At 39.3% G+C, this 22,711-nt stretch overlaps 2 protein-coding genes across 10 annotated transcripts in view; both read right to left on the minus strand.

Moving 5' to 3' along the window:
• Positions 1–1,294: 1,294 nt before the first annotated feature.
• On the minus strand, positions 1,295–18,851 carry LOC109032734 (peptide transporter family 1). Of its 4 annotated transcripts, XM_072302999.1 has the most exons (7): positions 17,944–18,851; positions 15,866–16,007; positions 15,427–15,510; positions 12,400–12,673; positions 11,505–11,587; positions 4,361–4,412; positions 1,295–3,347 (listed from the first exon to the last, which is right to left on the minus strand). In XM_072302999.1, exons 4-5 carry the CDS (start codon positions 12,643–12,645, stop codon positions 11,516–11,518), a joined length of 318 nt encoding a protein of 105 aa, XP_072159100.1. In that variant the 5' UTR covers positions 12,646–12,673; positions 15,427–15,510; positions 15,866–16,007; positions 17,944–18,851; the 3' UTR covers positions 1,295–3,347; positions 4,361–4,412; positions 11,505–11,515. The 4 variants fall into 4 exon arrangements, with proteins under 4 accessions (XP_072159100.1, XP_072159102.1, XP_072159101.1 ...); XM_072303001.1 differs by lacking the exon at positions 15,866–16,007; XM_072303000.1 differs by lacking the exons at positions 15,866–16,007; positions 17,944–18,851 and adding an exon at positions 16,911–17,906.
• Positions 18,852–18,962: 111 nt separating this feature from the next.
• The window catches only part of LOC109032760 (tubulin glycylase 3A), an 83,340-nt gene continuing 79,591 nt past the window's right edge, over positions 18,963–22,711 (minus strand). For all 6 annotated transcript variants that reach the window (XM_072302993.1, XM_072302994.1, XM_019045042.2 and 3 more), the window contains one exon: positions 18,963–21,596. In XM_072302993.1, coding sequence (XP_072159094.1) covers positions 21,165–21,596 — 432 coding nt within the window. In that variant the 3' untranslated portion in view covers positions 18,963–21,164. The remainder of the gene's footprint in view (positions 21,597–22,711) is intronic.

Genomic DNA, 22,711 nt, shown 5'->3' on the forward strand with positions numbered 1-22,711 from the left:
TCCGAAGGCATGAATGATCGATTATCGACATTTACCCATTTGCAGCTATGGTAAAAAATCGATTATTATCAATCCTTTTCCGTAGGTTCAAATGGTAGATCACTCGATTTATCCCAAAGCACACCACATCAATGGTATTCGTTGACGTCATAATTGAATTCATCTCGCGTTTAATGGAAAATCCACCGTTTTTCCCCATGCTCCGTTCGGCCTGAATACAATTTTAAAACGAACTGCCGAGAACCTAATTTTTTTCGATTTTGGCGTTGAAACTTCCAATCCTCGTATCTCAGTCTGCAACGTTACAGACTTCCTTTAGTGCTTTATTTTATCAATCGGAAACTAATCAACGTCAAATCTTATAAACTTCTGTGATTTGTCTCTCCTGTGCGAAGAAAGTTCTGTTAAAACCACAAGGAATGATGTTGATATTTTCTCTTCAAAAAAAGTAAAGACGGCTCGTAGACTTTTAAACACCGCATACGAGATACGTAGTTTAAAAGTTTCACAGTCAATTTGCTTTTTTTTCCCCTTTTAGCCCCAACCGAACGTTCTTGGATGAAGTGTATAATTGATCTCTACGTACAATGATGCACTGTTGAAAGGTGAAGGTGCTCTTCAATATCCAAATGCGTACCTGTCTGCTGACGCACGTCATGTCGTTGGGAAAATAATAAAAAACCCGTCTACTAACGTACTTCATGTCGCGGAGGTGGGAAGGAAATAAAATGTTGCAAATAAGACGGAGCCAGACGAGAGAATGAGGGTGTTGGCTAATCGTCATGCAGACACGTAGCCAGCAAGCTGATACTGGAGATGTTGCATGTGTGATGAATTTGCAATATGACTGTTGATTCTTATGTAGAAGTTTGCGAAAAACACGATGGTGCCACCGGTCTTCTCTGTAATCAACTCCCAAGCTCAACAAAATCTCTCAAGTTGAGGCCAAAATGGAGGGAATATCCCACGCTATCCTGAGAGTCCACCTCTACTTCAAGACAAACTCTCCATGCAAAGATAGGGAGTAAATATATTGACAGGGCTGCCACTTTATTTGGGAACTCTAAAACTGAAAACACGGCAACCCTGCTAATGCATTTGCTCCCTTTGCGTAGAGAGTTTGTCTTGATGATGAGATGGACTCTCAGGATAGCGTGGGATATCCCCTCCATTTTGATCTCAACGTGAGAGCTTTTTTTGAGCTTGGGAGTTAATTTCAGAGAAAACCAGTGGCACCATCGTGTTTCTCGCGAACTTTTACATAAGAATCAACAGTCAAATTGCAAATTCCTCTCACATGCAACTTCTCCATTAAAACTGAGAGACAAAGCGATTGACGAAGAGGAGAGGAAAAGTGGAGTAATCGCGGTTCTTTCAGAATTTCCGCTCCTATTTTATTTTCCCAAGAGAAACAGAGAGATCGTCCGTATCGCATACCAATGGCCAAAGTGCAAAATCACGTATCCTCATTGCGGTGTTTCAAAATGTCTGCTCCTATTTTATTTTTTCTGAGTGAAACGAGCCGAATAAAATGGCTTGAAATCTATACCGAATTATTTGCTATTAGAGAGGAAAAGTCGCGGATGTTTTACGTTGACTAGTCGTCTGAAGAGAAAATAATGCTCGACAGGAAGTCTGCAACATCGCAATCCGAGGTACGCGGTTTCTCACTTTAGCCATCGATATGTACATAACTGAAGGCATTTTCTCATTTTTACTCTCTTCGCAGTCACACCATTTGTATTCGTCCGTGGCAATAAACACGAAGACGTGTCGACGACAGCTCCTTATCGATGCAACTATTCAACCTCGACGGATGTCCGTATATTGCGTCCAAAAAATTGAAGGCGTTTTGACACCCTGCGCACTAGCTGCAGCTGGGTCGATCGCCTCTATCTCAGGCTCTTTTATAAAAGCACCTTTCTGCATACGGAATCCAATGGCATGCATTTTGTTTCTAAAATGAGCAAGAAATAGTGGTTCCTTATTGTAAAACGTGGTCCAAATGGTTTTTGTTTAAATCCAGACGGGTGAGCAATGTTTTTGTTAAGTAGAGTATGTTCCCGCCAAGTGGGCAATATTTTTAGGATGTCATATGCGGGAAATATAATTTTGCGGCAATGCTTTAACGGAGCGTCGTCAGTTAAGTACGCATTCCGAGCAAATCCTCATCTTTACAAAATCGACCGTGAATCCTTTAGGTAAATAAAATCAAGGTTTTTAGGTGAACAATACAATGCAAAAACCGTTAGTCAAAATGTTACATTGCGTTAAAGGTTGAATATACAAATATTATCGAAACAGTTTGATCGAAATAACGAACTATATTTTTTATCACAACGAAATCAATCTGAGTGAGGCTCTCAGAGTGTCTCACTATACGCTAATAATTCAAGACAATGATGATTTTAGACAATGATGGTGACACTGATTCATATCATAAATCTTACATACATACATACATACATGCACACATGAGTCGCTTTTATAGCGCTCTCTGACGCTTTACAACGCCTAATCGCCACAAAAATCGCTCATAAATCCTAGCAGAAAAAAAATTGAAGACATCTATGAACAAGAAAAAGCAATTTCAGCGCAGAGTCACACATGACTAAATTGGTTTTTCAACCATTTTTTCTCCCTCTTTTTAATTACCTTTTACTGTATTCAAAATAGAATTAGCAAAATAATGTTAGAGAGTTATTTAGCCCTGTTTCAAAACAAGAAGACAAAAAATTGTTTGGCATTTTCGAGTTGTAGATATATTTTTAGGATTTTTTCCCTCAATTCTCCGTTCTGATTCTTCACAAGTCCAAGAAAAATTGGTCACAAATCTCGACCCGCAATTCAGCGTCCGAATTTAGGCCAGTGGCGTGGCGTGCTCTGCGATATATCGATTAATCTGCTATTTAAACCAATGGAAAAGGATAAACAGGGTGTTCGCAGCGAACGCCTTAATAATCGATTCTTTACCATAGCTTCAAATGGGGAAGTATCGATAATCGATAATTTTCGCCACGCCACTGATTTAGGAGATTGCCATGAATTTTCCAGTGATTTCCTTGACCTAACGAACCACCTGCTCTCCCAACGGTTGAACCACCGTTCTCGCCACTCAAATCCTTATGCGAGTTTCATCTGTAATTGTCGAAATTGTCGCTGTCGAACTTTCAATCTCTAGATTATGCCTCCAGTCGGTCGTTTTGAGTTGTTTCATTTAGATGTTGAGTCGATTGTTTCCAATCCTCCATCAAGATTCCTTCTTCTCTTGTCCACCAATGCGTAATCGTCAAATTTTTCAACGGATTTGTACTTTTTGTACTTGTAGGGTATCGCTAGATAAATTATACAGGGTGATCCAAAAGTCCCTTCCACCCCCTCTAACTTTTTACCTAATTGAGGTAAAGATTTGAAACTTGGGGGATGTTCCTAGGTCAAAGGGAGCTACTTTTTGGCCCCCCTAAAATTTTCAGGGGGGCCCCCCTCGGGGGGGCAATGGACCCCAACTTTTAATTTTCAAATAGGAAGACCCCCTTTGTGATAGCTCGTTCGAAAGAGCATAAAAAAAGAAAAGTTTTCGCGCAAACCCGAAGTCAATATCTCAAACTGTTCCAAAATGGCGGCCGGTTCAAGTTCAAAATGGCTAAAAATTCACACCGGTTATTTGTCGATGGATTTGCGCGAAAATCGGTATGTAGGGGTATTTTGACACGAGAAAAACGAATTGAACGTTAGATTTTCAAAAAACCGAAATTTCCAAAATGGCCGCCGGTTAAAGTTCAAAATGGCCAAAAATTGATTATTTTGGAAATCTAAGTTCAAATGTGTTTATCTAATGCCAAAATATTCTCAAATTCCAAGTTTTAGGCAAATCTATTAGCAAAAAACCGAGGTGACAATTTTCGGTCATTTTGAACTTTAACCGGCGGCCATTTTGGAAATTTCGGTTTTTTGAAAATCTAACGTTCAATTAGTTTTTCTCGTGTCAAAATACCCCTACATACCGATTTTCGCGCAAATCCATCGACAAATAACCGGTGTGAATTTTTAGCCATTTTGAACTTAAACCGGCCGCCATTTTGGAACGGTTTGAGATATTGACTTCGGGTTTGCGCGAAAACTTTATGCTCTTTCGCGCGAAAACTTTTATGCTCTTTCGAACGAGCTATCACAAAGGGGGTCTTCCCATTTGAAAATTAAAAGTTGGGGTCCATTGCCCCCCCAAGGGGGGCCCCCCTGAAAATTTTAGGGGGGCCAAAAAGTAGCTCCCTTTGACCTAGGAACATCCCCCAAGTTTCAAATCTTTACCTCAATTAGGTAAAAAGTTAGAGGGGGTGGAAGGGACTTTTGGATCACCCTGTAATGACGATATTCATAACCATCAGTCTGGCGAGGAATAAGAACTTTTGGGTCTGAAAAATGCATAAATATCTATTTTGCAATTGAATCGGCTCGTGCGAAAACCGCTAATGTCCATTTTTTTCAATTTTGAGATTTTTGGATTAAAATACTCTCGGAGGTCAGACACACTCAGTAATGTGGTGAAAAGTGTTTGTTCCTTAGATTTGAAGCCCTTTTCAGGGGGGGCCGTGGTCCGAATCATGCGAAAACCGCTAATGTCCATCTTTCGTTATGTGCCTCATTATACTGTACAACAATCCAAAATAAAAAACGTCTTCTGGACGACATTAGGTGATCTTTATGCATTTTAAGGCGCTGAATCCGAATATGACCTCCGTTTTTTTCCATCACCCTCCAATTTTCCGGAAAAGCCGATTTTACTAGGAAAAATGACCATTTTTGGGCATTTTCAGTGTTTTTTCCGACTGTTAGCCCCTACAGAATGTAGATAAATTTTTCGTAGCTACGAGATTCAACTATCCCGATGTCTTTTTAACTGATGAGTCCGGAAATGACCTTAATTTTTCCCGTTCACCTCTCAGTTTTCCGGGAAAGCAACCTTTTCCCGGGAAAATGAGCAAATCCAACGCATATTTGTCGTGAATGCATTTTATTTTTATACATTTTCCTGGACCCGTGGTAGTCTGTTACTTATGTATTTTGGGCTGCTAAATCCGAATATGACCTCGATTTTTTTCTATCACACTTCAGATTTCCGGTAAAGCCGAGTTTTCCGAGCCTAAAATTGTGTATTGTAAAAGCTATGCGGGATTGAAGTGTATTCAAAATTCATTGTATAAATGTCTCCAATATGTGATACATCGATTCCTTTGTATTTTGATCTGTTGAATTCAAATATGATCTCAGAGTTTTCCGATCACCCATTATTTTTCCGGAAAAGTCGATTTTCCTAGGAAAACGCTCTTTTCAGATATTTCTGCGATGATTTTTCTGCTCCAAGGACTTTCAGAAATTTTCCGAGATCCTCTTTTGGTCTCTCTTGCTGTATTAAGAGGCACTGAACTCGAATTTGACCTTCACTCATCTTTGACACCCCCTCCCGTTTTCTAGAAGGTCCGATTTTGCCGGGCCAAAAGCTTTTCCGGACTGTTCCCACTTTCAGGGAAATTCAAAACATTATTCGCATGTGTGATACATCGATTCTCATGTAATTTGAGCTAAAAACCCCGAATATGACCTTAGAAATTCATTATCACCCACCGGAGAATTTCTGAAAGACCGTCGAGCAGAAAAATCACCGCAAAAATATCTGAAAAGAGCGTTTTCCTAGGAAAATCGACTTTTCCGGAAAAATAATGGGTGATCGGAAAAATCTGAGATCATATTTGAATTCAACAGATCAAAATACAAAGGAATCGATGTATCACATATTGGAGACATTTATACAATGAATTTTGAATACACTTCAATCCCGCATAGCTTTTACAGAATGTAGTACCCCTACAGAATGTAGATAAATTTTTCGTAGCTACGAGATTCAACTATCCCGATGTCTTTTTAACTGATGAGTCCGGAAATGACCTTAATTTTTCCCGTTCACCTCTCAGTTTTCCGGGAAAGCAACCTTTTCCCGGGAAAATGAGCAAATCCAACGCATATTTGTCGTGAATGCATTTTATTTTTATACATTTTCCTGGACCCGTGGTAGTCTGTTACTTATGTATTTTGGGCTGCTAAATCCGAATATGACCTCGATTTTTTTCTATCACACTTCAGATTTCCGGTAAAGCCGAGTTTTCCGAGCCTAAAATTGTGTATTGTAAAAGCTATGCGGGATTGAAGTGTATTCAAAATTCATTGTATAAATGTCTCCAATATGTGATACATCGATTCCTTTGTATTTTGATCTGTTGAATTCAAATATGATCTCAGATTTTTCCGATCACCCATTATTTTTCCGGAAAAGTCGATTTTCCTAGGAAAACGCTCTTTTCAGATATTTTTGCGGTGATTTTTCTGCTCGACGGTCTTTCAGAAATTCTCCGGTGGGTGATAATGAATTTCTAAGGTCATATTCGGGGTTTTTAGCTCAAATTACATGAGAATCGATGTATCACACATGCGAATAATGTTTTGAATTTCCCTGAAAGTGGGAACAGTCCGGAAAAGCTTTTGGCCCGGCAAAATCGGACCTTCTAGAAAACGGGAGGGGGTGTCAAAGATGAGTGAAGGTCAAATTCGAGTTCAGTGCCTCTTAATACAGCAAGAGAGACCAAAAGAGGATCTCGGAAAATTTCTGAAAGTCCTTGGAGCAGAAAAATCATCGCAGAAATATCTGAAAAGAGCGTTTTCCTAGGAAAATCGACTTTTCCGGAAAAATAATGGGTGATCGGAAAACTCTGAGATCATATTTGAATTCAACAGATCAAAATACAAAGGAATCGATGTATCACATATTGGAGACATTTATACAATGAATTTTGAATACACTTCAATCCCGCATAGCTTTTACAATACACAATTTTAGGCTCGGAAAACTCGGCTTTACCGGAAATCTGAAGTGTGATAGAAAAAAATCGAGGTCATATTCGGATTTAGCAGCCCAAAATACATAAGTAACAGACTACCACGGGTCCAGGAAAATGTATAAAAATAAAATGCATTCACGACAAATATGCGTTGGATTTGCTCATTTTCCCGGGAAAAGGTTGCTTTCCCGGAAAACTGAGAGGTGAACGGGAAAAATTAAGGTCATTTCCGGACTCATCAGTTAAAAAGACATCGGGATAGTTGAATCTCGTAGCTACGAAAAATTTATCTACATTCTGTAGGGGCTAACAGTCGGAAAAACACTGAAAATGCCCAAAAATGGTCATTTTTCCTAGTAAAATCGGCTTTTCCGGAAAATTGGAGGGTGATGGAAAAAAACGGAGGTCATATTCGGATTCAGCGCCTCAAAATACGTAGGGGCTAACCTTATTTACTCGAAAGGCAGACTGAAAAATATGCGTTTTCGATTATTTAGAACCGACCATGCACGAATCATGCGAAAACCGCTAATGTCCAGTTTATTGCTGGTAGTTTCGTGATGAAACTTGCTTTAAGTGCCGCAATTGTCAAGAATTTCAGTTTTACAACTTTATTTGAATGATAATATACCGTTTTAATATCTTTAGATTGAATTTTGAAAGTATCAAACGGCTCCAAAACTCGGAGATTTTCACGAATCATGCGAAAACCGCTAATGTCCAGAGTCTTTTCTTTCTAATTATTCCGTCCCAGACAGAGGAGGAGCTGGAAACTGTTAGGGATCCTTTTCTACAATCTTCTCCTGTAATAATTAACTACTGAACATTTTTTAAGTCCGTATTTTGAAGGCTCCTACAGTTTTTTGCGGTTCTCTCAAAATTAGAGAAAATGGACATTAGCGGTTTTCGCACGAGCCGATTCAATTAATATGTTATTTATTAAAGTAAAACAATTAATAAATGTTGAAAATGTGTGGATATATTAAGGATACATATAACGTTATCTTGGCGTGATTTGTTCAAATCAGATTTACTAAATAATAATTTTCCACCCGAATTACGTTATTTTCATGGAAAAAATTATTTCAATTGTGGTGCTAACTTGTAAATTCTTAGTACATATCTTAATATTTAATTTGAAAAATAGAATGAAATTGTGAATCAACCACTGTACTAATTGCGAGGGGCGTTGGTTCATTTGAAAGGTGTTGTTCTCAATGCTTCGGGAAAACTATAAATTATTTTCTGGGGTTCGTCCCCGATTTTTAAATCCCTAAAAACTCATAAATTGGATGAGGGGAAGTGGGGGTTTTTTGTTTTTTGTTTTTCGGAAAAGTTTTGTTGCTACGCATCTTACTTCACTGTTTGCTGTCTTTTTATCAGCTGTTTTCATTCAACAATCATCATTAAGTGAGGTTACTTCCAACACTCAACTGCCATCAACTTACATTTTTCTTTTCCCGCGTTTTTTTTTTTTTTTTTTTTTTTTTTTTTTTACGGTTTTTCATGATTGGTTCCATCTTTTTCCTATTGCCAATTTTTCCTCATTAAGTCAATAACCTCCAAGTTTTTTTTCTCTTTCACGCTGTTTCTTTTCAATGTGTATAAATATGTTTATTATTAATTTCCATTTTCATTTCATCCTTTTTCTTCTGATTTATTTTTTTTTTAATTTAAAAATTGAACTTTTCAGTTATGATTTTGTTAAAATAATAATAATTTTTACTAATTTTAATTTTAAATTTAACAGTTGTTATGAGTGAAATTTTCAATGACCGAGGCGGTCGTCCTCCAAAACGTGGTCGCGTTTTCCAGAATTCTTCGCATGTTCGTTTAGTGAAGCAAGAACTTAACTCTGTTATTAGTATAGAAAATCAAAGTTTCATTTCTTCATTTCGGAAGTATAAAATTGATGATCAGAACTTTGATGAAAATTTTGTTACCAAATTTTCAGTCGGTTCAATGAATATAATTTGTCATCATTGTGATGCTCGCCATTTTCAGGGTGAAATGTCCAATGGTCATTTTAATAACTGCTGCCAAAATGGCTTAATTTCTTTACCGAGTATTCGGACAAATACCGATTTGAAATCATTATTTTTATATTCTCAAAATTTCATAAAGCATATCAGAAATTATAATAGTGCTGTTGCTTTTGCCTCTTTCTCTGCAAATCGAATTGATATTCCGGGTGATGGACCTTATTGCTTTAAAGTTCAAGGATCCATATATAGGTAAGTTTATTACCGGAACCAGAAAGCAGACTGAACATGGAAAAAACGAAGAAGAAAAAGCGGAAAAATTAGATGAAGTTAAAACAGGAGCAGAAAAAGAAGAAGAACCAGAAGGAACAGCTACTGAAGAAGAAAAAGAAGAAGCAAAAAAAGAAAAGATAAAAGGAGGAAAGAAGAAGAGCAAAGTTGTAGGAAATATAGGAAGAAAAGCAGGACAGAAATGGCAAAAGAAGAATCAACAATTTAATCGAAAAAAAGCAAAGTATTTAAAAAATAAAAAAAGATCTTCTTTAAAATTAGTTTGAAAACAAATGTAAAACCTAAAAAATAATTTTGTATGAAGATTAAAACAAAATTTTAGTTTAAAGTTTACTAAATAAAATTACAATTTTTGAAAACATTTGTTATATTTATTCTCTCAAAAAAATAATTAGACCCGATTCAAAGACAAAACAGAAAATTAAATGAAAATAAATAAAAAAAAAAAAAAAACATGTGAAAGTGAAAAGTGTACAGGAAAAATTAGGGGCTGCGAAGCAGCCCCATAAGCCCCTAGTTGAATTTATTTGAATAGTAGTGATAGATTACTTAACCTATAGGGGGTGTTATATCTGAAGGCTGTATGAAAAAGTTTCCTTGGCAGTGCACTCTTTAAAAAGTACGTATTACATAGAATTTTGGAAAATTATCTTGTTTAGTTTTTCTCGAGGACGAGTTTAGGATAATCTACTGAAAATTTATGAAAATCTACGAAATTACCTGCGAAAGTTCACGGAAGAAGCTCATATTTGAAATTATGACAGCAAGCAGGTTGCCTAATGCGTTGGCTACATACAGCACAGAAGTCATCAAAGATTTCATACTTTCAGGAGCCTATCACTCGGCGATTATACATTTCTCTCGCAGATTGTGAATTTATGGGTGCATTTCAGACTTTGCCGATGCGCTCATCGTGATTTTTGAGGCATTATCTATAGGAAACAACTCTTCATTCTGCTCTAGCAAAAGTTTGCAACAGGCCCATTGGGGGAATATCGATATTCGATCATTCACGCCTCGCCGCTGATACATAGGCTGTCCCAAAACAACTGGCACTAAGTCTGTCATTCGGGAACTACAATAGATATCGACATGCGGTTTGCGGGAGGTGATAGTTCATACTCTTAGCTCTTAAACGAGCTTAAGTTGAGCTAATTTGGTTAAAAACTCAACGAGTTACATCGATTTTCCCGAGACGTGTAAGAAATACCCCTACGGAATTTTTCGGTAATTTTTCATTCCTTAACTTTGCCTCCGCAAGCTGTGAAATTGGTTCAGACGTTATGAATCAAGTTTCCACCTCTCTGGATGCAAGTTTCCACTTATCAGTTAGTGTTTCCATCACAGCCGAGAAGTTTTTTTCTGTTTGCAAAGTCAGTTTAGTGAAATTGTCCGGCCTGATAACGCGTTTTTTTGTGTTTCGTCATGAGTTCACCCGCGGAGTTGAAGCAAGAGCAACGATACGCAATTCGATATTGCGTTCGTCGTGAATTATCTGCTTCTGAAACACTTCTAAGCCACTGTCATTTCATTCACAGTTTCAGAAGCAGATAATTCACGACGAACGCAATATCGAATTGCGTATCGTTGCTCTTGCTTCAACTCCGCGGGTGAACTCATGACGAAACACAAAAAAACGCGTTATCAGGCCGGACAATTTCGCTAAACTGACTTTGCAAACAGAAAAAAACTTCTCGGCTATGATGGAAACACTTACTGACAAGTGGAAACTTGCATCCAGAGAGGTGGAAACTTGATTCATAACGTCTGAACCAATTTCACAGCTTGCGGAGGCAAAGTTAAGGAATGAAAAATTACCGAAAAATTCCGTAGGGGTATTTCTTACACGTCTCGGGAAAATCGATGTAACTCGTTGAGTTTTTAACCAAATTAGCTCAACTTAAGCTCGTTTAAGAGCTAAGAGTATGAACTATCACCTCCCGCAAACCGCATGTCGATATCTATTGTAGTTCCCGAATGACAGACTTAGTGCCAGTTGTTTTGGGACAGCCTATGTAGATGCATGCATGGGATGGGGAATATTAAGCTGAAGTTACGTCGAAAGATCTATAACTTTTTGCAGCTTCTTAGATCTCATTAGTAGATCACACGCGTCAATACCCAAATTGAACACTTTTCCCCATCCGTCAATCACTGATACTCATTAGACTTCAAAAAAGTTTGACTCTAATTGAAATTTTTGGCCTTGCTTTCCGCGAAAAAAATAGTGTGAGCCCAGTACTATTTTACCTCCTTGTCACATAAAGTTCGGGCCACATTTTTATTGCATTTTTTCTCGTCGAAAACTGAAGGTGTATGAGTGAGAAATATTTGTACTTACGAAGATGCATTTCAAAGGGTCTGCAAGGATATTTCCCTCAGGTTTGCGTACTTTATACATTGGTTTCCCGCAAATGAATATGACTGAAAAAAGCAGATTGCATCCATTAACTCTTGAGGCTGAAAAAAAGCTTCTGCGCAAAAAGCTTACTTTTTATCACACTTTTACAGTCTGGAGCTCCGTGAAAATTGTCTCTCGGCTCTTCAGCAAAACTTGAATACAGTCCTTTCTCTCTGTAACGACTATCGTTGTGACGAGAATCTCTCAGTAACGAGGAAATCGTTCGGTCCTTTGAGTTCTCGTTACAGAGATGTTACTGTATTTTAAAGTTTATTTCTTTTGTAAAAGGTGAATGAGGTTGTTAAAATAAATATGATGAAATAAATATAACACGGAAAGAACGATATAGTGCTGGGCACAAACTGTTTAGATCAAATGGAGCCGACTGATATGACAGTACTGCTGAGACCAACAGTTCGTAGAGAAGGACCCTAATGTTGTATAGGGCTCAGCACTACTGCCATACTAGCTGGCTCCATTTTATCTAAATTGTTAGTGCTAAGCACACTATATCGTTTTTTTCCGTGAAATAAATTGAAATAAATTTACATGGCCAGGACTTATGCATTCTTCGTCTTTCAGCCAATGTCGCTGGCCAAAGGGTGAGATCACGGACCTCCAACGCGGTGTTTCAAAATTGCCATTCCTATTTTATTTTTTCGGAGAGGAACACGCCAACTTTATATCATGAAAATACGAGATATTCTGCTGACAAAGAGGACAAATCAAATCAGTTTTCAAGATATTACCCTCTGCAGCGCCGCAAACAGAGATAAATAGTTCCGCTTTTTGGCAATCGATATCAGTTTTTACCTAACATGAAGGATTTCATTACCAAGGGCGACGAGCATGAGGCAAGCAGGATGCCGAATGCGACTGGATAGCAGGTCGACAGGCCGAAGCATTTGACGTCCTGCCGCAAGATGGGACTGGAGAAGGCGGCGACAACCCCGCCAACATTATTGGTGAAGTAGAAAATCGAGAAAAATCGCTTGAGTTCCCGCACTTGCTGCGGCAGCACGAACTGATCGCCTCCGAACGCAGCCACGCACGGCTTTATACCACCGTCCCCGGCGGCCATCAGAAACAACCCGGTCAGGCACAGTACTCTGTAAAAAGAGGAGATTGTCAGAGGACGTCTATACAGGGTGATCCAGTTGCCAGATCATGGTGCTAAAAAATTAGAATCCCCCCGTTCAAACCCATATACAGTAGACTCTGGATTATCCGGCTTCGTATTATCCGGACTCTGGATCATCCGGATCGAGTTTGCAACCATGTAACTACGTACGCATTCCGATAAGTGAGCGGATCCGCGGAGAAGCGGTCGCAAGGCATATTGGCACTTGCAAGGCTGAAGGAATGCTTCACGCATTGCGCCAAACAGTGAGGTCGGCGTGGAACGCATTAGCGCCTACTAGATTGCATAAATACTTCTCGCATTACGCTAAACGTAGTGCAGTCGATTATTTAGCCTAAAACGCACATTAGCGGCTACAAGACTGCATGAATACTTCACGCATTGCGCGCTTTAATCGTTGTATTGTAATTGATCGTTGTCGGCTACCATTCACAATCACCATTGAGTCGTTCAGTTTGGCGTTAACCTTTTAAATTCGTGTTGGTATGTACATGATGTATACATAATAAGAATACTGTGGTGTTGGTTGGAGGTGTTTGTGTTTACTATTATTATCCGGATTTCTTTTTCATCCGGATCGGGCCCGGCACCAATTAATCCGGATAATCCAGAGTCTACTGTACATACGGTATCCATTTTTTATTGCACAATCTGACAAATCGTCGTTCCTTTGACGTAAGGACGTATCTCCATTTCCACGAGAGCTATCTGGTCCATATATCTCCATTCTTTCCGGAGCTCTTGTGGAAATAGAGATACGCCCTTACGTCGGAGGGACGAAGTTCCTCGCCCCCCTCATTTGCTCCCCTTGAGCAAAAATATCATTGTGTTAGCCATGGAATAGAGATTACTCTTGAATCGAGCAGACAAAATGCGAGGGGGTAAAGGAAATTTCATCAACGATTTTTTGTCCGCGCACCTATTTTTTCCAGTAATTTACGTCCACTCGTTTTTTCGGCACGGGAGGTTTGGTCCACGTGCAGTTGAGACCCAAAGTTAATTGGCCCACATGTAAATACAAACGACAATTGCTCACGACGTTTTTGGATGAAAATGTATAATGTTTTGGAAGAATGAGGGTTTGCTTGTTTTTTTGTTTTGTCTGTTTGGTCCAACGGAGAATAATATACAGTTGAGAGTTTTGGTAAAAATGGGGGAGCGTCAATTCCATGAGACAAAATTCACTAACACTCTCTACACCTCTCTGGTGTAATAGGACTTAATTACCTTTTAAGAAATCCCCACCTTGTTATACCTGAACCGGATAAACCTCTATATTTGCCTCAGCTAAATGCTCTTAGATTTTTCCTGTGTACGATAAGTATCTTGATTTATTTTGCGAGGAAAGATCTGTACTTTTAAAAGATGCCTGTCATTCTTAATACGTTCAATTTAGTATAATACTGTGCAACACCTCTGTTGTGAAATAGTTGCTTCAGGCGCTGCCGCACGGCGCGGCGAGCGGGCGGCCAGCGCGAAACGCGCATTGGCGCCTACAAACCTAAGTGGATACTTCAAGCATTGTGCAATGCGTGAAGTGTCCACTTAGGTTCGTAGGCGCCAGTGAGCCTCTCGCGCTGGCAGCACGCCGCTCCGCTCTGTTAGGCTTTAATATTTATACTCGCATAGTCAGCGTTTTTTAACTCATGATTTTGAAATGTTTGCACACTCTGCATTGATTATTCTCATTTAAATTGATGGGAAAAAATATGTATCAATTTATCAAAGGAGAATAATAATATAATGTGTGTTTTTTAAATATTTGTGGTTACGTGTCAAATTTAATGATTTCCAATGAAGCACTTTAATTTTTTCTTTTACATTTTGTGCTTTTGTTATAGTGCAGCGAGGTGTACGCGCAACCAAACGCTCAAAATTTGACGTATTTAACTCTGAAAGATCGATGTACAAATGGGTTAAAACTAAAGATTGCGTGCTTCCTAGTTTTTTTCCCTCTCTTATTCATTTTTGCAGTTTCTGTCGGCACAACTGCGGCTCATTGAGATTAATGTCGCTTAGAAAAGGTTTTACAAATATTTGTCACGTTTTAAAAATATAATTTTTTTCAAAATGAAGTAATAATTTCGTAAAGAAAAAATTAAAAAAATAAAAAAAGTACCTATACATATATAAGGTATATTGTACATCGAATATTTTAAGGATAGAAGTAAAACCAAATATTCACCAATGACAGTTTAAAAAGATGATTCAAGAGGAGAAAGTGAAAACATTTCATTTAGAAAATGAGCAACCATAACAACACATCCTACTCTCAATTTCTCATTTCCATATTGTCAATATAATTTTACATACCGACTAAAATATAACGATTGGATCAAGTCACTGTTGCTTATTTCACGTGTGGGCGTAAACTACTGGACAAAAAAGGTGCGCGGACAAAAAATCGTTGACAAAATGTCCTGAAACCATGCGAAGAGATAATTTTAGCACGGAAAAAAAGAGGTAGGGGTTAAGTCCCAACTGTTGGATGATATGGACATTTCCAATTAATTGTGGTAATACCCCGATTAATTGTGGTAGTACCCCAATAAATTAGGTTACTAACCCAAATGTCGCAGTACTACCCCAACTTGAGTTGCGATACTATCGAAATTAATTAGAAATGCCCATATCATCCAACAAATTGGGGTATTACCACAATTTTAGGGGATAACCCCTCACACTTTTTTTCCCGTGAGGATTATCTGATTGGTTACGTACCTAGGATTAAAAAGCCATCCAATCGCCGACAACGCAATTGTTATGTTACCCACTGCGTGAACTGCAGACACGTAAAGGAGAGTCCTGAAATCAATTTTTTTCATTTAATGAAAGCCATGAACCTCCTAGAAACAATATAGATTTTTAAAAGCTACACTTTATTAAACAGATGAATCATCATTTTTCTCGAAATATTCTGTATTAACCGCACTCATCTCAGCCAATAGGATCGCTCCATCTTCCCTCCCGCCCCTTATCTATTGCTTTATCTATACATTCCAATAATGATAGGCTGCAGATTTTTTCAAAATATCAAATTTAGGATAAATGGGGAGCATTTCTTATACATTATCCCGTTTTTTATCCTGAGAGCTGCAATTTATTTCCTCTTTAGCTATAAATGTAGTTAAATGGAAGAACATCAGTTGAGATAGCTTACTTGAATTTACCGATGTAAGAATCTGCCAAGATGGCACCGAAAATCGGAAAAAAGTAACAAAAAAAGAGGAGAGCATGGTAAATGAGCTTGGCCTCATCTTCTGTGTATTGTAAAGCGTCCCGAAGGTACAGGACCAGAATTGCTGTGAACAAATTTAATGACACCAAATCAATCGTTCAACTCGAAATGAATCAAATCAACACCCGCATTAAACGACGGCTAACAACTAAAAATGTTTACTGATGGCTAAAGTCGAAAAATGGGTGTAATGGATCGATACAAAGGTGCAGTTTACGTATGGATAACTATTCGCGCTCTCCGACATGTATGTTGCCTATGTGGTGACATTGGAGGCGGATCTAAGTGGACGATATCTGCAAATGGGTTCACGTATTCCGGTGTGTTGAGGAGAAACGTCGTATGAACATTCAAGAGTTGCCAAATTTTCCCGGATAAAACATGTATTTTTGAGGAAAGTTATTCATATATACTTCCATGAAATTTTCAGATATTTTTGATCCAATTGCGAACAAAATTTCCTGAAAATTCTTAGTTAAAATATTCAGAGCTTCCTTAATATCCTAGTTTTTTATTCAAGGAAATCTAGGAACGTCTGAAGGCTCTTACAGCGTTTTTCCCTAGCACGGTAGTAAATTGTCCGTAGGCGGCGCTTCGATAAATTCGATTTATGACGTCATCCACAGCGACAATGACACCCTTGGTTTCTTCCACCTTGCTTTCATCCGAGTTTTACGTTGAGCCACCAGTGCAAATGAGTGTATCACGGGTTGATGGATACAAGTTGAAAGAAATCAGGCAGGGGATGTATAACCGCGATGGATGACGTCATAAACCGAATTTTTCAAAGCACGATATTCCGGTTAATGATGATCGTAGAAAGTTGCTGTTTGGACGGATCTCATTATTTTCAGCTGATCTGCAAGAGTCTAGCATCAAAACACGATTCTGTGACCAGCAGCAGCGCAACTGACCCATTGTCTGATTGTGAGTACCTCGTGAAACATGTGAATGAGTGATTCCTTACCTCCCACTGTGTATGCTGAGTATCTCTCACAGAATTCATTCCCAATGATGAAAAATACCTACTGACTTTGGATAACGGAGTTGTTTCTGCCGAAATTCGAAGGAGAGAGAATAAGTTAGTTGATATTGAAATAAGGTTTAACGATGGCTTTAGTACAAAATTACGTATGGCGGATTCGGCGGTTTTCTGCTGGATTGTAATATTTGCGATGGGCATGTAACTTATTCACTGAAGATATTTTGAAATATTCACATTAAAACGCATAAAAAACTGAATTTTGCTGTATGCACTTGCCTCATGCATTGCCTAAACTTTATGATTTTTCAAAAACAAGGATATACTTACTCCCTTTTCTGATAAAATAACATATGTAACGGAGAATTTGCACACAAAAACTCTCATCATTGCGTTATCTGAGAGTGCTTAGTGAGCTGAGTTCGCAGTATTTTTCATAATTCTTTACCGACATGGAGAAATTGTAGAAAAATACTTTTAAAAGTGAACAAATGTGCACAAGTGTGTGAACAAGTGTGATTTTCCATAATTTTTTACCCACACGGAGAAATTGTAGAAAAATACTTTTAAAGTGAACAAATGTGCGGCCCTATGATGTCATCTGTTGATGTTGACATGATTTTTTTGCAGATTAGGTTATTTTATCAATTTTCCTCAAATAATTGTTCCATACAGAAATCAAAGGTATTCTCGTGCTCAGTGCTCATATTAGCTCCATTTTAAACATGAAATTCACACAATTTCAGACACCTTCGAATTCTCCATTTTGATTCATGACAATTCCAAATGAAAAATCAAAATCTGGAACTGTACTCCGAATAAAAATACAATTTTAAAAAAATGGAATAAAATGTCGTTATTAAAACTATTATAACTTTCTACCTAACTATTAAAACTACTATATTTTCTCGTGTAACTTTTACCTTCAGGAACAGTAGATTATTCTTGATGATTTATTACGAATAAACTTCGAAACAAAAATAGGGAGAAATATAGATCGGAAAATAATTTTCAATACCTCAGATTTTGTTTCCACTTGCGCGTATTCTACGTTCATACTGAAGTTAAAATCACAGTCATCAAAACTTCCCAAGTTAGCAGCACATGAACATACTTAAATAAAAAACTAATCACTAGAATAGATGACTGTCAACCGCAAATGGGAAGATACTGTGAGGAGATACTGTGGGAAGATACTGTGCATACTGCAGTAATCAGAAAACGATCTATCGATGAGGGTCCAAGAATGCGATAAAGTGATAGAAAATAGTTAAAAAATAACGGAAGCTCTCCTCAAGTTAGAAGCGAGGGGTAAAGAGTAAGAGATCTAATGAAATAAACATAGAAAAGATTTGTTTTGACACAAAATTGATTGAGTGCTCATTCACTTCTTCTCTTTAAAACTTATTGCAAACCGGTGAACACGATTGACAAGATCGTAGATGCTTCCTAAATCAATGTCGGGGGCAGACACTCGTTGATACGCGGCGAAAAGATGATAAAAAGGCGTTTGTTAAAATTGATAAAGTGCTTCAAAAGCCGACACGTGAATAAACTACTGACCTATATGGAGGGAATAAATCGTTATCAACGCGATTATATTCGAAAAACTTTTGAAAAAAAAGAGTGCGTCGGCAATTTCCGACCATGGACGGAAGTCCAGTGTTCTACCTTTCCAGTTTCCAGGTCCCACGCGCCAAGTGCGCCTAAAAATCGAGTCTTGGCGCCTAAAAATTGAGGGGGCTGGGCCATCGTGGCGCCTAAAAAATTTGGCAGATTGAACTCGCAATCGGGAAGCAGCGGTATAGCGACGAAGCGCTCTCTATACGCACCGTTCGCAGCATCGCCGTGGTCCGTATGCAAAAATTTAAGGCTCCTAAAAAATAGTAGATGGCTCCTAAAAGATGTTTGATATTCAGATGGTTGACCTTTTTTTCTTAATTTCCAAGACGTTGTCATTGGTTTCTTAAGCTAACCACTGTAGTTTTCGCCTTCATCTAAGGCTGATTATGGAATGAACAATAATGAAACGCAATAAACAGTATTAAACGATAATATAATTTACATCGATAAATCTTTACATTTACTTTACAATGTTTAGGCATAAAGGGACAGTAAAGGTAATTGATGATCGTCCTCGTTTGTCCCATATTTGCCTTATCTTTTGATTGCTCACAAATTTTAAAAAAAAATAGGTAAAATTGTTGAAATTTGGCAGCATTTAGTTTTTAAATCTTTAAGTTCATTTAAATATACATTGTATATGGTAATTGCTTATTTAAAAATGCTGCATGTCACAAACGTCATATTTTCTTAATACGAAAACAATGGCAGTGTTATGTGAAACTGACGTCAAAGTGGTTTGTCTCAAGAAACAGTCTGATTCAGTCAGATGCGGGCCAGCTTGTTTCAGATTATTGAGGGTTTACCATTGTCATTGCGAGTAATTTTTGTTCCCGCATCAAAACAAAGGGCATATCCATTCACCCGTGGGGGGATGAACGAGACTTCTTGTCAAATAATTAGGGTTCTACACTTTCTCCCTCCCTTCTCTACCTTCTCATCATTTCTGACGCAAAATGAGGAGCAATGACGTGGCATGAATGATCGATTATCGATATTTCCCCAATTGAATCTGCGGTAAAGAATCGATTTTTAAGGTGTTCGGTGTGAACACACTGTTCATCGATCCTTTCCCATTGGGTTGAATGGCAGATCAATCGATATATCGCACAACACGCCACGCCACTGATGAGGGATGATCCGAGATCTCTCCCACCCCCCCTTCCTCCAACTCTGCCGTAGTAATCAAAACACGGTGGGGTTTTGGCATGCGGTGGGATTATACGATGTATGTATCTATTCCTACTTGAAACTTCGATAGGTGGTGACTTTTTTCTTCTCTAATTTAATCAGCTTTTAAGCTCAAGAAAGCTCTCCCAGTCACGGGAGTGCTGCTCCATGCAGAATGGGGTGTAACATACTAGCAGGTCTGTCACGACAATGAAAGGGGGGGGGGGGAGCTAGAGTCCACTACCGTAAAACTTGGAGAACTTGGTCTCACAGTGTGACAACATTGCCTCTATATATTCAACCTTTCCTGGCGGCTCCAGAAGAAGAATTTTTACTCAATTAAAAGGAAGACTCTCTTTTAAAATATTGGTACACCTTCAACTTTAAAGCATTCTATGAGCTTGGGAGTTGATCCTAGAGATAACGATTTTGATTCTCCAAAATTTTATCCTAGGCTAGCCCTCGTCCGCCCGACTCCGAACTTACAGATACGAGACGTTCTATAATTCAACTGACAAATGTGAAATGACATAGTGTGATTGATCGGCTATGTCTTATCGTTGCTTTGTGGTACCTCTGTCGGGTAATATTGACGACAAGCCAATAAAGGCGCACTTCTATAGTTCCGAGTGGCATGTCGTTAATCCCACCCGACATTGACACAACAAAGCAGCGATAAGACATAGCCGACCAATCACACTACGCTATTTCACATCTGTTCGGAATGGAGATGTTGCATGTGTGAGGAATTTGCGATTTGAATGTTGATTTTTATGTAACAGTTCGCGAGAAACACGATGGTGCCTCTGGTTTTCTCTAAAATTAACTCCCAAGCTCAAAAAAAGCTCTCAAGTTGAGGCCAAAATGGAGGGGATATCTCACGCTATCCTGAGAGTCCACCTCTACATCAAACTCTCCACGCAAAGATAGGGAACAAATACATTAGTAGTGATGCCATGTTTTCAGTTTTAGAGTCCCCAAATGAAGTGGCAGCCCTGTCAATGTATTTGCTCCCTATCATTGCATGGAGAGTTTGTCTTGATGTAGAGGTGGACTCTCAGGGTAGGGTGGAATATCCCCGCCATTTTGGCCTCAACTTGAGAGCTTTTTTTGAGCTTGGGAGTTGATTTCAGAGAAAACCAGTGGCGCCATTGTGTTTCTGACTTTACATATGAATTATGAACTTTTACATATGAATCAACAGTCAAATCACAAATTCCTCACACATGCAACATCTCCATTAGCGCTCATAAAGTTCTCGAGTGACCTGCGGGCCGATTCCTGAAATTGTGTAATCGTCGAGCGGGCATATCCAACAAATCGTCGTTTCCTGGACGAGGGAACGTATTGGGCGCATACAAGGCGCTTGTGATACTTTGGCCTGAAATTGACCATACGCTGTTTTTGAAATGAGCCAGAAATCATAGAGCGCGCACGGCGCACGGCTTAGTTCTGGAGTATCTCGGGGACGGTGAGGTGGTTGGCGAACTCGTAGCTGGGCGGAAGGACGATCTGGTCCTTGGTGACGATCTTCAGGGACTTGAGGCTCATGCCGACGGCGTAGAGGTTGTTGTTGACGTCGTCGCTCTCCGACTGGGGCTCGGGCCGCTTGCGGGCGATCCTCGGAAGCGTGTGCTTCCGCTGCCCGCTCTTCATGGTCGGCGCCGTCGCCGGGAGTTTGGCGCACTCCCGGTGTCCGTGACGCCGGGCCACCGTCCCCCGCCGCACCGTCGGGAGCTTTTCCAGGAGTCTCTTCCGCGAGGCCGGCTTCTCTGTCGCCGTGTCTCGAGTTTGCGTCTGCACCCTCCCGGCGTCCTGCTCCTGCCTCTGCCCGTGCCGCGGCGAGTGGTTCGTTATGTGGTGCAGGTTCGTTATCACCTGGAACAGTAGGGGTTGGTGCTATGCTCTGCCTCGTACATAGGATACATAGAGTCGTGATGTAAGTGGGAGAGCTGGCGCCACTTTTAAGCATTTTCCACGTCCCGAATGGAGATGTTGCATGTGTGAGAAATTTGCGATTTGACTATTGATGACTTTGTAAAAGTTCGCGAAAAACGCGATGGTGCCACTGGTTTTCTTCGGAATCGGAATCAACTCCCAAGCTCAAAAAACGCTCTCAAGTTGAGGCCAAAATGGAGGGGACATCCCACGCTATCCTGAGAGTCCACCTCTACATCAAGACAAACTCTCCATGTGAAGATAGGGAGCAAATACATTAAGACGTGGACTCTCAGCATAGCGTGGGATATCCCCTCCATTTTGGCCTCAACTTGAGAGTTTTTTGAGCTTGGGAGTTGATTTCAGGGTAAACCAGTGGCACCATCGTGTTCCTCGAGAACTTTTACATAAGAATCAATAGTCAAATCGCAAATTCCTTACACATGCAAAATCTCCATTCCGAGACTCCTGTGTGACGCTGGGTCACATTTTCGATACATGATCGATTGTTTGCGATACACGGGTGCCCGGCCGATGTAAACAGAGAGGATAGGAACTACCACGTATTCCTCATATCGCCATTTTTGATCGAACGTGTATCGAAAAAGTGACCGAAGTTCGGCGCACACCGGGCTCAGATTTCGTCGAGCAGAACATGGCGCCAGCTCTCCCATTTACATTACGACTCTATGTACTCTATAGTCGCATAACAGAAGTGGTCCTAGCCACATAAAAATGGGCCTCTTGACAAGGTATGAATTAAAGTAAAAATTTCACGGGGAAAACAAATCACACAGAAGAAGTCTGGAAATCATGGAAGAAAATTTCAGATTTCGCTTCCGTTGATTTTGGTTTCTCTCGCAAGCGGACAATTTAAATCTACCGACACGAATGTAAAGTACAAATGCAAATTTTGCTTTTAAATCTTGATTTTAGAAGTAGATACGATATTTAACGTGTTTTGCGTGAAATGCAATAACCAAACATGCCTTATTGTACTTAATTCTCCCCCGTCCCGTGTTCATTTATAGCGAAGAAAGTCAGAGCGCCTTCAT

The sequence above is a fragment of the Bemisia tabaci genome, chromosome 7 (assembly GCF_918797505.1).
Source record: "Bemisia tabaci chromosome 7, PGI_BMITA_v3".
Lineage (NCBI taxonomy): Eukaryota > Metazoa > Arthropoda > Insecta > Hemiptera > Aleyrodidae > Bemisia > Bemisia tabaci.

Bases quoted from the DNA above. Each gene is read 5' to 3' on its own strand.
- LOC109032734 (XM_072303001.1), bottom strand. From the start codon at position 12,645: ATGGCCGCCGGGGACGGTGGTATAAAGCCGTGCGTGGCTGCGTTCGGA. The intron at 11,588-12,399 runs GTAATGAAATCC...TGCTTTTTTCAG, and splicing joins CCTCATGCTCGTCGCCCTTG to TCATATTCATTTGCGGGAAA.